The 17,644-nt window shown below is 46.9% G+C and overlaps 1 protein-coding gene across 3 annotated transcripts in view; it reads right to left on the reverse strand.

Annotated features, from left to right (window-relative positions):
- Window positions 1-15,063, reverse strand: part of DHX36 (DEAH-box helicase 36) — a 290,388-nt gene extending 275,325 nt beyond the window's left edge. The window contains exons 1-2 of one of the 3 annotated variants that reach the window (XM_063916103.1): window positions 14,658-15,063; window positions 4,495-4,628 (exon numbers count right to left, since the gene is read on the reverse strand). In XM_063916103.1, coding sequence (XP_063772173.1) covers window positions 4,495-4,628; window positions 14,658-14,870 — 347 coding nt within the window. In that variant the 5' untranslated portion in view covers window positions 14,871-15,063. The remainder of the gene's footprint in view (window positions 1-4,494; window positions 4,629-14,657) is intronic. The other 2 variants (XM_063916102.1, XM_063916105.1) reach the window with 2 other exon arrangements.
- Window positions 15,064-17,644: the final 2,581 nt, after the last annotated feature.

Below are 17,644 nucleotides of genomic sequence, written 5' to 3' on the forward strand. Positions count from 1 at the left end.
AATGGAGAGAGATTAAAGCTCCTCCCTAAATTCATGGATGCCAAATCACTGTACTTAGTGTCTCTGTACAGTATGTTCTACTAGTGTACTAATTAGCACGAACAGCTTGTAACGTACAGTGGCAAGTTTAATCTTTCTTTGTATAATGAAGAGAGATAAAAGCTCCTCAGTAAGTTCCCAGATGTCAAATCACCGTACTTAGTATCTATGTACAGTATGTTCTATTAGGGTACTAAATAGCGGTTCGTGCTAATTAGTACCCTAATGGAAAATACTATACAGAAATACTTGGCAACCAGGAACTTAGGGAGAAGCTTTTATCTCTCTATATTATACATAGAAAGATTAAACTTGCCACTGTACGTTACAAGCTGTTCGTGCTAATTAGTACACTAGTAGAAAATACTGTACAGAGATACTAAGTACAGTGATTTGGCATCCAGGAACCTTAGGGAGGAGCTTTTATCTCTCTCCACTATAATCTTTCTAAGTATATTGGAGAGAGATAAAGCTCTTCCCTAAGTTCCTGGATGCCAAATCACTGTCTGTAGTATCTCTGTACAGTATGTTCTACTAGTGTACTAATTAGCACGAGCAGCTTGTAACGTACAGTGGCAGTTTTGATCTTTCTATGTATAATGTAGAGAGATAAAAGCTCCTCCCTCAGTTCCTGGTTGCCAAATCACCATCCTTAGTTTCTCTGTATAGTATTTTCTATTAGGGTACTAATTAGCACGAACAGCTAATTAGTACCCTAATAGAAAATACTGTACAGAGATACTAAGTACAGTGATGTGGCATCCAGGAACTTACTGAGGAGCTTTTATCTCTCTCCATTATACATAGAAAGATTAAACTTGCCACTGTACGTTACAAGCTGTTCGTGCTAATTAGTACACTAGTAGAACATAGAGTACAGCGATACTCTGGACGGCAATTTGGCATCCAGGAATTTAGGGAGGAGCTTTTATCTCTCTCCATTATGCTTAGAAAGATTACAATGGAGAGAGATTAAAGCTCCTCCCTAAGTTTGTGGATGCCAAATCACTGTACTTAGTATCTCTGTACAATATGTTCTACTAGTGTACTAATTAGCACGAGCAGCTTGTAACATACAGTGGCAGTTTTGATCTTTCTATGTATAATGTAGAGAGATAAAAGCTCCTCAGTAAGTTCCCGGATGCCAAATCACCGTACTTAGTATCTCTGTACAGTATGTTCTATTAGGGTACTAATTAGCTGTTCGTGCTAATTAGTACCCTAATAGAAAATACTATACAGAGATACTAAGGACGGTGATTTGGCAACCAGGAACCTAGGGAGGAGCTTTTATCTCTCTATATTATACATAGAAAGATTAAACTTGCCACTGTACGTTACAAGATGTTCGTGCTAATTAGTACACTAGTAGAACATACTGTACAGAGATACTAAGTACAGTGATTTGGCATCCACGAACTTAGGGAGGAGCTTTATTCTCACTCCATTGTAATCTTTCTAAGCATAATGGAGAGAGATAAAAGCTCCTCCCTAAATTCATGGATGCCAAATTGCCGTCCAGAGTATCGCTGTACTCTATGTTCTACTAGTGTACTAATTAGCACGAACAGCTTGTAACGTACAGTGGCAAGTGTAATTTTTCTAAGTATAATGGAGAGAGATAAACTCCTCCCTATGTTCCTGGATGTCAAATTACCATGCTTAGCATTTCTGTACAGTATTTCCTATCTAGCCAGAAACCCTGCATCCTGTGCAAGCTAGGCGGACAACTGGAGGGGACCCGATACACGGTTGCTTACTGTTTCCCTTTCCAGTGTCACATAAACTAGTCGTTGGTCTGCCCTGAAAGCCAAGAGTCTCCTCTTTTAAATGGTACAAGTCCCGAGTCTCTGGGACACCCAGAACCAGAGATATCAGTACGCAAAGTGGACCCATTTTCCCATAGACTATAATGGGCCCGTTAATTCAGACCCACCATGGGTTCCGACGCTTGCCATGAGCCTTGTGGGGGTCACAGAAACTTGGGGTTGGTACCCTCTGGTAGCTAATTGTCTCCTCTTCCATACCAACCTAGCGAGGAAGGCTCTTACCTCCCACACTGAGAGTCCCAGCTTTGAGTCCCAAAGTGCCAACCTTTTTTTTTTTATAATATGTTCCCGTGACATTCACTTTATTTTTGTTTTTCTTTGTTATACATTCAATGAAAGGGTGCACACAGGTTTCACATAAATCAAAGTAAATCTGCAGCAGCGATTCATTCCGCTATATACAAATACACAGCGGTAATGAGTATAAACCAGTGTATTCCGACGCAACTAACTGAGCAACACAGTACTGTAGATTGTCGGCATTTGTGTATTGTACCTGACCTGAACTCCCTCCCTGTCCACTGCATGACCTGTGCAGGCTCCCAGGGGGGAAGGGCAATGGGGGTAGGGAGAGGCAGTGGAAAATACGTGCTTTTCAAATACAAGTATTTGCGTCCGAGTCCCCTAAGGCATAAACCAACACCAATGGGAAGGAAGTGCCAACCTTTTTTTAATGTGTTCCTGTAACATTCACTTTATTATTATTTTTTTTCTTTGTTATACATTCAATGGAAGGGTGCACACAGGTTTCACATAAATCAGAGTGGGCGGGGGATTTTCCTACATACAGTAGTATACTGTTGCACGTCTTGTAACCTGATCGGAACTCCCTCCCTGTCTACTGCATGTACATTGCAGGCTCCCAGGGGGGAAGGGGAAAGTGGGATGGATGTAGGGCGAGGCAGTCGAAAATACTGTGTTCAAAGAAAAGGCATAATTAAAACCATGGGGAACTTTGCAGTGTATCGTTATGTGCATATACCTCGCTTAGTCCTATCCCCTTTGTGTATTTTAGCTAGGGGATTGTGACGCTCCTTCAGCATTGCCCCATAGCCTGCAAAATCTGGACTGTTACTTGCTCCGTAGCCTAGGGCCTCCGTGGTGCAAGGAGTCATAGGTGGTAACCATTTCAATTGAGTCTGACCTGCTACAGAATTGTATGTGTACTGTACGGTGCATAGAACCTTAACAGAACCGCTCCTGCAGCTTTGCCCTGGTTTATGTGAATAAAAAAATAATAAAGTGTCTGGAAAAAACTAACATGCATTCGTACTTTAGAAATCGAACTCGGGACTCTGAGTATAGGAAGCGGAACACTTCACCACTTCGCCGCAGACAGATGAATAAAGCCATTGGTTTTGATTATGCTGTAATGGCTATGGGATTAGGACGCTAACATACTGTACAAAATTCCTAATCTCAAGAGGCAATAGTGAACTTCTAACACGTCGATTTGCGACAGTGTACACTACTGGTTTTATGTTGTTTTGTCTGCAGGACTTGGACGCTCACATATTCATAAAGTACTGTAGATGGATCATATACTGTATGCTGTACTATTTGCGTCTGTACCGTATATACTGTATTAAATAATGCAGCATAATGAGTATTTACTGTATTAAAAAATGCAGCGTAATGAGTATTTACTGTATGCAGCGTAATGAGACGCTTAGTAAAGTAGTCCTTATTATATATTTCAGTATTGTATTTTACGTGAGACCACACGCATGCGCAGTGGTGATTGTAAAAGGCGACATCTGGTGGATGATCGCAGGTATTACACGTAAAGGTAACGCCAAACGCTCTCTCTGCCTCCGTGCGATTAGGTACGCCTCTCTGTGACTAGGCGCGCCTCCCTACGCCCTGGTACGCTGCGTATGCTCGATCGGGACAAACGCCTCAGCCAGTCAAGATAAAGGTGGCTACATCTGTATGTCAAACCTAAACCTCTTCTATGTGATTTACATAAGCTAAGGTACACACTGTGTAATAATTGGGCAGGACGAGCAGATGTCATGATGCAAATGCAGTGTGTACAGACATGAGAGGAATTCAATTAGCCCCAGAAATTTACCAGGGGAATTTAACACCTGGGGCTATTCAATTATTGCCCCTTTTCCCACCCAGTAAATTACACGGCTAAAGTGCATTAGCCCACAGAGTCTGGAATAATTATCCGGACCTATGCATTAACACGCTCGCCGCACCCGCGATCAGGCTATGTAATACAGATTTCTGTTCATGTCTACTCAGCCTGCGGGCTGCCATGGGTTGGAACTGAATAGCCCTTGCAGCTCACTTAGCCCATGGCAATTTACCACATCTAACTGAATTCTCCCCCATAGTCTAATGAACTGCATGTGTAAGAAAATATCACCTGAATGATCTTTAGGGAAATGTATTGTTCATATAGAAACAATAATTGTGTAATGTGTATACAGGAAATTGGATGTTCTCTGGATCATTTCAGCAGAATAAAGAAAAAATCATGTCAATTGTGTATCTAGCTTTAGAAGGGCAAATGTTTAAAATCTCTCATCACTTAGTTATAAGATATTTTAAATGTATTGGTGAAGAACAAAGATGCAGCTTCACTATAACCATAAAAACAGGAGTATAAACGTACCTTTCATTCTCAGCGTCCCACCAGGACAGTTCATCTGAGAATGTCTGCTTCACATTTTTATTTTGAGTCTGTGCAGACTTCAGGAGTCGTGTGATCTGCTGCTCTCTGGATTCATCCATCCGTACAACAGCTCTCTAGAAATAATGTTCACATTGCTAAATTAAAACATTACAATGTATCATGTTTTGCATAGGAACAATCAATAATACATACACTGTCAGATGTATTGCCTGTCAGTACATTTAATAAATATCTATAACTTTATTAAAAAAGGAGAAAAATTATTTCTAAATAATAGATGTTATACAAGGGGTGTGCAATAAGTTTCTGGGTGTGCAATGCATAGGTATAGTAGACACAATCTGACTGTCTGGATGTGACCAGTAATCGCCAACTGTAATGTCAAGGTACAGAACTGTATATAGGCAGCACTGCACACCAGAGTCAGCAGTTCACTTCCTTCACAAACTCGTTATGGAGATCAGCAGAGACCACTGGAGAACCATGATCTTCTACGACTACAAGAGTGATCTTGGACAACAGGAGAGTATTGACAGACTGTGAGCTGCTTTTGGGGAGGAAGCACTGTCCCAAACCACTGTGTTTGAGTGTTTTGCAGAATTTCAGCGCAGGAGAGGTCCCTGGAAGACGAGGAGCACTGAAGCCAACCTGTGCAGGCTATAGTAGAGGTGGGTGCCAGTATGACCGCGGCCCAGTTAGAGGAGATAGGCATCACATTGGGATCCATCCGTTTGATACTCCACAAAAAGCTTGGCCTGAGCAAGGTTTGTGCATGCTGGGTGCCCCATCAGCTGACTCAAGAGCAGAAGGAGGCTCGGTTGACTTGGTGCCGCAACATGGTGGCCAGGTTTAATGCTGGTTGCTCAAATTGTCTGGGAGATCATCAGTGGCGATGAATCCTGGATCTAAAGTTTCGACCCAGAGACCAAACAACAGGCGACCCAATGGATCCCAGTTGGAGGTACGCTGCCACAGACGTTCCGACGTGAGCGTAGCGTGGCCCAGCGCATGGTGACTGTTTTTGTGACAAGAGAGGTCACGTAGCTACCAAACCACTTGTGTAGCAGCGCCTCATCACTGGGGACTGGTACGCCAACCAATGCATGCTGCAAGTGCTGGAAGCCATTTCCAAGCACTGTCCAAAAAGTGGTGGATTTCTGGCCCATGAACGCACCTAGGAGCTTGGTCATCAGCCATACAATCCATACCTCGCCCCCTGGGACTTCTTCGTGTGCCCACAAACCAAGCTCAAAATGTGTGGGATTAGTTTTGAGTCACCAGAAGCTGCATTGGCGAACTTCAGCCAGCATGTACAAGACGTACCTGCTTCGGACTAGTCCAGCTGCTTCACCAAGTGTTTTCAGCGCATGAATCTTTGCGCAGGCTCCTCTGGCGAATACATTGAAAAAAATAGAATGCTCACTTTGGGCCAGATGTAATGGCTTGCGAGACGTCCCGTGGTCTGAGACTCCAGCCGAACTCGTACGTTTTTTTAAAGCAGCAAACATTTACAAGGCACAACCAGCCACAACGGAATGCAGCATGCCCCCCCCCTCCCCTCCCCCGGACGCTCAGCACTGGCGGCATCAGCAAGTGTGTACGCACTTACTGATTCCTGCCCCCCTCCTGACGACACCGCTGGGTACACACGTTACCTAGTGTGTACCCAGCTTTATACATAGAATCCGGGAAAAGTTCTCAGACCAATGTGCTAACATGGTTCATGCACCTGAAAATATGCTATCTAGCACGGATTTCTTTTCATGTCTGCCCAGGCCCAAACAAATTCCCATTAAGTGCAGCCTGAGGGCTGCCTTTGGGGACTAATTGAATAGCCATGGGAGATCAATTAGCCCACGGTAAATTACCATGACTAATTGAAGTCACCCCAAAACCTGCTAGAAATGTAGCGGTTTCAAATTCATATTTTCTAATAGGCAATCTTCAAGATAGATAGATAGATAGATAGACAGATCGATCTTATGTGTGACGTGCATATATCAGAGCGCGACCGCACAACCAGGATCCTCTTGTGATGAAATAGGGTGAAGCAGATACAGAATAGGTGGAAAAATAATTTAGAAATGGCTGTTTAAGTGACGAGGGGGCGTGGCTTAGCAAGCACACGGGGAGGACACGCTGCATAGGAGCTCCTGCAGTAAGGGGAAAAAAACTACCTTACCTGGGGTGCCCGACGGTCCTGTTCCGCTTCTCCCGGCCAGCCTAAGCCCCGGACATACGGTGTGACAGGTCACGGAGCCGGGGGACTGTTAGATCGGTCCCTGCGGGTTGTGGCCTGTCCACCTTCTCAAGCCGGGACCTCGATTGCCGGATCTCTCCCGCGGCACCGGAAGTGCCGCTACGGCAGCGGGACCTCCTTTGTTCTATCCTCGGCGCCGCTGGCGGGACGGGAGCCGGCCTGACTACCCCTCCCAGGATCTGGGAAGCTGCTCGGCGCTCTGTGGAGCGGGTCACGGCTCCCCTGTGAAGACCTCCGGCTGGTGCCGGCGGCCATCTTCCCTTCCTCCGGGAGGGACCCGAGGTGAGGTGCCCCACTGAGAATTACCCGACGTCTACTAGGGACACACTCCAGACCTCTATTTGCATGACTTGGGCCCCAGATACTCCACACTAACAGCTGAGTGTGACCTGACTGCTGGGGAGAGGTGTCCTGTTTGCCCTGGGCTCTGCTAATTGTTAGGGGCCTCTGGTCTCCCGGAGCTACAGTGCAGTCTCCAGCTTACCAGGCTTCACGCCGTCTGCTGGCCGCCCGGGGAGGGAGAGGCTTTTGGAGAAGCGTCATAAACGCCGGTTTCCGGCGCCGCACACTATCTTCTAGGGGGCCTGACTGGGGACGGGCTTCAGTGGTCCTGGTGCTGCCCCGGTCACTGGCTGGTCCGTGTCCGGGTCTCATCCCTGCAGTTCCTGGACGAAGGTGGACCCCCAGAGTGCCCTGTCCCCTGCAGCCTCTGACTGTCTGGCTCCTCTCCGGGACCACGTGGACCCTCCTCTCTGCCGAAGCTCCCCAACCCTGTCCCACCCGCCTTGCTCGGCTGGCCACGTCATGATCCTCCTCTAGAGCCCCCGCCTTACCCCCCCTGGTCCTGAGCCTTACTGCTGGAGCGCCTTCTCTACCTCCCACCCTGCTGTCCACCCCCTTTCTCATATGTTCACGATGCCCAGGGGCGTCAAAAAGTCACAGGGGTCCGACCTCACAACATTCCTTACTAGAAAGAGAACCCCGGCCAAGAACAGGCCCGATGCTCCTGAACCCCTCCATGGTCCCTCCGACTCTGAGGCCGAAGACGACGATCTCACACCCCTTACCCGCAGGGACTTCCTCTCCCTCCTTAAGGAGATGCGGGATGTTAAAACCTCTGTTCAGGCTCTCCACTCCCTGAAATCCGATATTGCCGACATCGGCTCCAGAACGGATCAACTTGAACGACGGGTGGAAGAGGTGGTGTCGTTCCAACAAGCGGTCGAGACCAACTTCCATCAACTCCGCCAAGATGTAGCCCAATTGCGGGAGGAGCATGAAGACCAGGACAATAGGGCGAGGAGAAATAACCTGAGGATTCGGGGAATCCATGAGGAGGTCGAGGCGGCCCACCTTGACCTTTACCTTAAGCGCCTCTTTGCCCACCTATCACCTGACACCCCTGAACATCATCTTCTCCTGGATCGTGCGCATCGAGCCCTCCGGCCTCGCTCCCAGGACTCCTCCCAGCCCAGGGATGTCATCCTCCGACTGCACTACTTCACTGCGAAAGAATGCCCCCCTGCAGATCTTCCAGGACTTATCCCCGCTCACCCTGGCCAAACGTAGAGACTTTAAACCCGTCACTTCCCTGCTCTCCCGTCACAATGTTAAATACTGCTGGGGCTTCCCTTTCCGTATCCTGGTCTGGCACCAAGGGAAGCTGCTCACGGCCAGGAACCTATCCGAGGCTCAAACGCTGCTCTCCAAGCTGGGTATCCACACCGCTGAGCAGGATATTTCTACTCAACGCCTGCCACCGCGGACACAGCGGACCTCGCCTCAGCCTCCCCGATCTGAGTGGTTTACGGTCCCAGCTTCTGCGGCCTCTCCAGCTCCACCTCCAGTTCCCTGATGGACTTCTAGTTCCCTGATTTAATGCCTCCTCTTTATAATTGCCTCGACTTTTCCTGGTCGTACTCCCCTAGCCGGGGAGCTGTTTCACTTTAGATCTCCCGCATCCTGATTTCCCGACCCCTTAGTTGATCCTCGACTGTTTTGATTGTTACCCCTTGTTAAAGTGTTAAAATGTTAACATGTTAATATGCTAAAAAGTGATCATCTGTTTTTTCTCTGTATCCGGACTCCAGGTCGACAACAAAAAGGTCGACACACCTTAGGTCGACGCCAATTGGGCGACACGCCTTATGTCGACATGAACAAAATGTCAACATGGACAAACGGTCGACAGGAACAAGGTCGACATGAGTTTTTCACAATTTTTTTCTTTTTTGGAACCTTTTCATACTTAACGATCCACGTGGACTACGATTGGAATGGTAATCTGTGCCGAGCGAAGGCACCATGCCCGAAGCATGGCGAGCGAAGCGAGCCATGCGAGGGGACGCGGTGCACTAATTGGGGTTCCCGGTCACACTACGAAGAAAACGACACCAAAAAAACATTAAAAACTCATGTCGACCTTTTTCCATGTCGACCTTGTTCCTGTCGACCTTTTGTCCATGTCGACCTTTTGTCCATGTCGACCTAAGGTGTGTCAACCAACTGGCGTCGACCGAAGCTGTGTCGACCTTTTTGTTGTCGACCTGGAGTCCCAGACCCTTTTTCTCTACCCCCTGCTCCTCCCTTTCTTTCTGGAGCTGGCGCTCCATCTGTTCTTTGTTCCTGCTTCCTTTCCAGCCTTTTCCCTCGGGTCCCCCCAAGGGAGGTTTGCCTCCTACCCATTGCTACGTGGTTTGTGATCCATCATCTGGATCCCATGCCGCGCCCCCTTCGGGCTTTGAGCCCTCTTGCTGACCTAGGTGCCCTCCCAACACCTAGTATCCCTTCCCCCTGTCAGCACTACCGGTCCTGGCCCCTATTGCCGGATGACCAACTACCCTCCCATCCCTCCCGGTTTCCTTTCCTTCCTCCCTCCTCTCTGACCACGTTGTCTCCCACTTTGTATCCTTCTTCTCTATCTCTCTTCTTCCTTCCCCTACTTTCAGTCTTATACACTCCTTCTACTCAGCCTACCTCTTTGTTGCTTGCCCATGGGTCTCCGGGTACTCTCCTTTAATGTGAAGGGCTTGAATAGCCCTCAAAAGAGAGGTAAGCTCTTTGCCTCCCTTAAACTCCATAAGGGCGACCTGGTCTTTCTCCAGGAGACTCACTTCCTACATAACTCCCACCCTACGCTGCAATGTAGACCATACCCTGATTCTTTCCATGCCTGTGATCATTCAGCCAAGAAACGGGGGGTCGCGATTTTATTTGCCCGCCACCTCACCTTTGAGCTTCTAGATTCCCATGCCGACAAGGATGGCCGGTTTCTTGTTTTAGTTGGGAAACTTAATAACAAACTATGCACCCTAGCCAACGTCTATGCCCCTAACCAATGACAGGAACTATTCTTTGCAAAGCTAGATACTCTCCTTACTCGAGTCCGGCAAGGCGACCTCATACTTGCTGGGGACTTTAACTCTGTTTTAGATCCTAAGATAGACCGCTTTCCCTCTCTCCCCACTGCTTCCCCGACGGACTCCCACCGCTCTAGATCCCTCCTCCGTCTCATGCGATCCCAGCTTCTCTATGACTCCTGGAGGATAAAAGACCCCTCTGCTCGTGACTATACCTTTATTCTGCTCCTCATAATTCCTACTCCCGCATTGATATGGTCCTGCTCAGCCATGATCTCGACCTGAATCTCCACGTTGCCCATATACACCCATTGATCTGGTCTGATCATGCCCCTATCTCTTCCGACCTCTCGGGTCTGCTCTCACGCCCCCGCCCCATGACATGGCGTCTTAACGACTCCCTCCTTCACAACCCAGAGAAACGTTCCCATATTCGGGACAAGATTTCTGACTATTTTACTCTGAACGATTCCCCTGACATTTCTAGGTCCACTCTCTGGCTGGCACACAAGGCAGTTCTTCGTGGGCACATTATCAGCCTGGCCTCCAAAACCAAAAGGCAGTCCCTCACCCAGTTTAACAAACTCTCTATTAAACTCCACACACTCGAGACCCAGCATAAAGCATCCTCCGACCAGGCTGTCTTGTCTGAACTCCGTACCGTCAAAGCAGAACTTGATCTCCTTCTCTCCAGACGGGTGGCCAAACGTCTCAAATGGCTTTGCCAGTCTTTTTACGAGAAGGGAGACAAGGCAGACAAGATCCTAGCGGCACGACTCCGTTCCACGAGAGCCAAAACTAATATTATTTCTATCAGAAACTCTCTCAATCAGCTTGTTCATGACCCCACCGCCATTAGGGCTACCTTCCAATCCTACTACGCTGACTTGTACAACCTTCCACTCCCCTCACCTGGTTCTTCCTCTCTGCCCCACTCAGACCTAGTCTCTCACTTTCTTGCAGCTTCTAACTTGCCTAGATTGCCTCAGGACGCCATGGACCATCTTAACAGCGAGATCTCGGTGGAAGAAATTGCCCAGACTATACTCATGCAAAAAATTGGTAAATCCCCGGGCCCGGATGGGTTCACGGCTCTTTACTACAAAAAACATTTACATCTTCTCTCCCCCCACCTTCAGTCCCTGTTTAATAGGATTGTCCATGGCGACTCCTTTCCTCCTGAGATGTTGGAGGCTAGAATTGTGGTGATCCCTAAGGAAGGCAAAGACACCCTTAACTGCGCTAGCTACCGACCTATATCTCTCTTGAACCTGGACTTGAAAATCTTCGCTAAAATCCTAGCCAACCGCCGTAACCCGTATCTCCCTTCCCTTGTCCATTACGACCAGGTGGGGTTTATCCCGGGCCGCCAAGCGAGGGATAACACCAGACGTGCTATTGATCTTATACACATTTCGAACTCCAGGGGATCCCCCGCTATCATGCTCTACTTGGATGCTGAAAAAGCTTTCGACCGGATCTCCTTGAGTTTTCTGAGAGCCGCCCTGGAGGCCTATGGCTTGTCTGGTGACTTTCTCACTGGTGTCCTGGCACTATACTCCGCCCCCTCCGCCACAGTCTTAATCAATGGCGTCCCGTCTGCTCCGGGCCGCATTTCAAATGGTACACGTCAGGGATGCCCTCTCTCACCGCTAATATTTGCCCTCATTATTGAGCCCCTCGCTTCTCAAATTAGAGCCCATCCAAATATACACGGTATACAAGTAGGCCGTATCGATCCTAAAATCTCCCTCTTCGCTGACGACATTCTACTTTCTCTGACCCAGCCCCTTATCTCACTCCCAAATTTATTTTCAGTCCTGCATTCTTACAGCCCTATATCAGGCTACAAGATCAATTATTACAAATCCGAGGCTATGCTGCTTCATGTCCCTCACCGAGAGGCTGAATCCCTTTGCGCCAACTTCAATTTTAAATGGCAGCCCACAAAGATTAAATATTTGGGGATTTATTTGACCTCCCGCTACGACTCTCTCTTCCGGGAAAACTTTCCACCCCTCCTCACCAAAACACTCGCTGACCTGACATCCTGGAACAGTCTCTTCATTTCGTGGCTGGGCAGGATCATAGCGGTTAAAATGACCATAGTCTCCAAATGGCTTTACCTTTTCCAGACCCTCCCTGTGGCAGTCCCGGCCTCCTTTCTTCGCACTATCCAACGAGCCCCCGTGCTTTTTATCTGGAACCACAGACCCCCCACCCCCGCATCGCCGCCAACACCCTGAAACGGCCAACCTACGCTGGCGGTAGAGGTCTTCCTGATATCAAACTCTACTACCTAGCCTCCCACCTATCCCATATTGTCACCTCTTATGCTCCTCCGGGGTCTGTATCCTGGTTGGATATCGAGGCTGCCCTCGTTAACCACTCGGACCTGACCCCCCCTATGGGGTCTGCCCTCTACCTCCCGACCCCCAACCTCCTCCCCACTATTAAATTTAACCTTAAAATTTGGGACTCCCTCTCCGTGAAGATGGGTCTTACCACTACCCCCTCACCCTTGACCCCTATCTGGCAGAACCCTATGTTTCCTCCTGGATTCTCGATTACGAGATTCCGTACATGGATAACGCTAGGCTTCAAATTTACGACTAATTTTGCCGATCGGGGTCAATGGCTGTCCCTACCTGACCTCCAACAGAAGACCCCTTCGTACTCACTTAATCCCTTCCAATTCCTACAAATCCGCCACTTCCTAGGCTCTCTGCCCTCATCCGCTTTGCTTCGAGTCCTCACCCCATTTGAAAGCTTATGCATTAACTCTCACCTCTCCAAAGGCTTAATCTCCCAACTTTACTCCCTTTTACTAGATTCTTCCCTTCCCTCCTCCCGGCCCCACGAACTCGCATGGGAACGTGATCTTGGACCTCCTCCAGAGAGCGAAGATTGGGAGGACGAGACTGGGGATTGCTAAATGTTCTATTGCTACTGCTTTTAAGGAGACGGACTACAAAATTTACTACCGTTGGTACTACACCCCTGACAGACTTAACAAACTCTTTCCGTCTTCCTCCCCTAGTTGCTGGAGGAACTGCGGATCTAGAGGCACTATGCTACACATATGGTGGACCTGCCCGTCCATCGTTTCCTTCTGGAATCTAGTCCACTCCCTCCTTAACTCGCTTCTGGAATCCCCCGTGCTGAAGAATCCCTGGATCTTTTTGCTGTGTTACCCTCCCCCGATGCTTAATAAATTCTCCCAAAAACTGGCTACACATATTCTAACGGCGGCGAAATCGCTGATAGCTCTTAACTGGAAGAACCCCTCCCCGCCCTCTCTCCCGTCTCTTAAAACCAAAATTTGGCATATTGCGTCAATGGAGATTACATATTATCTCCACGACCGGGGTCACATTTTTGAGCAGGTTTGGGCCCCCTGGCTCGCTGCTGAACGTAGATCGCCGTTCCCCCCTCTTGCTCCTAGTTCCTTCCGTAGACCCATGGGCATTTCCTACTGTTTCTCCTCCATCGCCTCCCTCCTCTTCTTCTCTTTTCTCTTCCTTATCCTTATCTTCTCTCGTTTCTCCCTTGACCTCCTTCTCCCTCTTTCTCCTGATCTCACTACTGCCAGGATATGTACTGTGATTGCATTATACTGTGGTCTCCCCCCCCCCCCCCGTCCCTCCCCGAATTTCATACTTGAGTACTATTGTTCATCTTTTGATTATTCTCGCTGTTTATTTTAAAATTGTGGTTTCTGCTGGACGTTGGGTCTTATGACCACCTGTCCCATATGTCCATGTACTGTTTGTCTATCTGGTTTAACCATGTACAAATAAAGAATTAAAAAAAAAAAAGAAATGGCTGTTTAATTTGAATTATTTTCAGTGAATAAACATGTAACAGAATAACAGTATAAGTGAATAAAAAAGATGATTTTTTTCTGTCAGAAATGTATGCCTGTCAGTGAGTCAGGCGTGTGCCGCTGTCAGGGAGGCAGGGGTTTTCCGCTGTCAGGGAGGCAGGGGTTTGCCGCTGTCAGGGAGGCAGGGGTGTGCCGCTGTCAGGGAGGCAGGGGTGTGCCGCTGTCAAGGAGGCAGGGGTGTGCCGCTGTCAGGGAGGCAGGGGTGTGCCGGTGTGAGGAAGGCGGGGATGTTCTGCTGTCAGTGAGGCAGGGGTGTGCCGCTGTCAGGGATGCAGGGTGTGCCGGTGTGAGGAAGGTGGGGATGTTCCGCTGTCAGGGAGGCGGGAATGTGCCACATTTCTGTGAGTAGGGTATCTGCGAGTGTTGCTGTTGGTTACAGTTGTGAGGTTTACAGATGGTAGTGTGACAGCTGGAAGTAGCTCAGGAGTGCGGTGACACTGGGAAATGATGCACGGTCTTGTGATCTAATGTGTCCAATCACGTTAGTAAGATTACTATCATTATATGAAGGAGACAGATAGATAATTTGTGTTGCTGAATTGCTCTTGTCAATACTATGAACATACGAATGATGGTACTCCAGAGCTGGTTGTGACAGCTGTGGATCATGCTGAACCCAGCAGGTAGTAAGGCCTACCTCCATCCTCTCTTTGTCCTTACTCCTCTGGCCGCCTTGCCTCCGTGCATACCACAGGCCTATCTCCCGGCCCCGCAGGTGAGGCGGCGGCCTCTCCCTCCCACCTCCATCACTCTCCCTGGAAGAGCCTCCTTCATGGTGGGATGAAAAGCCCCTGCCCCGGCCTCGGCCCCCGCGGCCCCGGTCCCATCCTCGCCGCTGTTCATAGCTCATTCCCGACAGCGGAGATGATGATAAAGTGTTACCAGTTAACTATAATACCGCACTAGCACCGTTACCGCCGGGTTGAAGCCACAGCATCAACCGACAAATGAGCTGAGCGAGCACATAACGCTACCGCACGCTAATATGACAACAGCTTTTCAAGACGCTCCGTAAGTGTTAAAAGATTTTGAATGGCGTTCATTTTCCCGGAGACTAGATGTCAACTATGATAATACAAATGTCCACAATAAAATGGCTCCCACAGCTGGAGACAGGAAGTAGCTATTGGTGTCAAATACGCGCATAGTAACTCATTTTAATACGCTTCTCCGAACTGTCGCCAGCAAGGGGAAACCAATATAGCGGCCATTTTGTTGGTTAGCAGTTCTGCAGTGCCCGCAATACACATCGCTGTTAGATGGAAGATATTTTTACACAACTTTGCTGATCACCACCTTCTTCACTAAAATAATATTTACTCAATATTTACATTTTGTAAATAATTAGAGTGCAAATAGTTTATGTTATGCCGTAGGTCAGTAGTAATCAATAGGATGTTATATAGTGACAAAAAAATTAAAATATTTGAAATGTACAAGAAAACCATAATACAATTAACCATTGATAAAAACAAATATTTCTTTATAAGGTAAATACAGGACATGGCATATATCCTTATCTTGGTGCAATTCCAAATGTGAACTAGACTATCAGTTAACAGACTAAGCAAAAGAAGATTTATTTTTTACAATTACAGCATTATTTGATGGTCGTCAACCATTACTATAAAACACATGGAAACGTATATTAATAGTATATTAAATGCCCCAGAATTCATAGAAATGTTAATGAAATAATCATATCAATTAAATGTTTACTTAAAAAAGTAATAAAACTATCCACAGTATTATTATTGTTAACATGTATTTAGAATGTGTGAGCAAAATCGATATCCGGACTATACTGTAGATCTACACTAAGCAATGTTTTTCATCTGCACATGCGTCCCAGTTTTGTTCATACAGTGTCTCTCCATACATTTAGATGCACCGTAACAGAAATCTAAGGTGCGTATCTGGATGGTGACTGGAGAGTAACAGTGGGGGACCTTAAAAGACACATTGAGATGTTGCTTCATTTGGGAGTATCGCAGGTGTGTCGATGAAAGAGGTTGCATGCAGAGAGGCAATAGCTGTTAACATACTCTGATGGAGAAACTACACATACCACAGGGCTGGTGCAAGTAGCAATTTATGAAGCAATGGACCAGAGACACAGCAAGTGTACTGTAATGCAGCAGGTGGGCGTCTCAGCACTTGCATGTTTGGACTCACGGTTTTATCCCAAAGGTACTTGATGGGGGTGAGGTCAGGGCTCTGTGTGTACCAGTCAAGTTCTTCCACACCGAACTCATCAAACCATGTCTTTATAGTCATTGCTCTGTGCACTGGGGCACAGTCATGTTGGAATAGAAAAGGGCCTTCCCCAAACTTTTGCCACAAAATTGGAAGCATAGTATTGTCCAAAATGTCTTGGTATACTGAAGAATTAAGACTGCCCTTCAGGTAAGGGGTCTAGCCCAAACCCTGAAAAACAGCCCATACCATTATCCCTCCTCCACCAAACTTCACAGTTGGTATAATGCAATCAGGCTGGCACCAAACCCAGACTCGACCAGCTGACTGCCAAACAGAGAAACCGAATCCCTAGAAACCAAATCCCCAGAAACAGCAACGTTTAGGTTTCACTGAACCTGTGTGTTTTCGGGAGAAAGGGCATTTTTGTTACAGGTGATCAATCTGGATAGCCTGTAAATAAAAAATTGGTGAAACATCGGGAAAAATTACTTTACTGGGGGCTAATGTTTTACAGGGGCTAATAGGATAACCCCCTTTGACAGTAGTAGAAGGAGGTTGTCTTATGAAAAATGTAATGTTTACCATCGTTGTTGAAAATTAGTTGATGGATACTCTACTTTGAGAAGTTTGTTCCATATCATTCTAGAGACGTTTCAATGTATTTAGCTTTGTACTAAAGAGATCACTGCATTATTTTACACTTTTAGTTATTTCCTAGGCTATGTGCAGATAGGTCACTGTCAGACATGGCTACGATATAGTGGGCCATAAATTCATTCTGTGTTGGAGAGCTGTGAGGCTCAGTCCATGGCCGTGAATGTGTGTGTTGTTTTTTTATCTTTTGAGTCGGATCAAGAATTATTATTTTTTTAAGTGAGCAATATAGGGGTAGTACTACACTACAGAAAATGTTGGGGGCAATCGCAGGAAAAAAATATAGGGAGGACAATAATAATATTTTATATTAAAGGGGCACATTATTATGTTAGAGGCACTATTTACTTTATATTTATATCTAGGGAGCAAGAATGAATATAATAAATATCATGCGGGTACTATTTATTATTAATTTTTGGGCAATATGTTAGTTCTCTAAAGGGGGGCATTTTATTATGTAGTTTATTTTTCCTTTCTTTGAATACATTTTAATTGGATTTATTTTAGTATTTTGTGTTTTTGTTATGGAGATTGTGAAGGCAAGTGACATCAAATTGCCAGTAGTCTGAGCTGTCTCGTCTGTCACGTCCTCATTTGATGGCCTTTTTTTATCAAAATATTTACAATAGTTTCCAAAACCACTGCTTGATAAATGTGGCTGCTTATATTCATTAATAATGAAAAATCAGGATGACGATGTGTAGTGTGCATCATCCTAGTCACGCTCCCGGCTGTATGATGTTAATCTCGGCATTATATAGTGGGGCA

The sequence above is a fragment of the Pseudophryne corroboree genome, chromosome 4, assembly GCF_028390025.1.
Source record: "Pseudophryne corroboree isolate aPseCor3 chromosome 4, aPseCor3.hap2, whole genome shotgun sequence".
NCBI lineage: Eukaryota > Metazoa > Chordata > Amphibia > Anura > Myobatrachidae > Pseudophryne > Pseudophryne corroboree.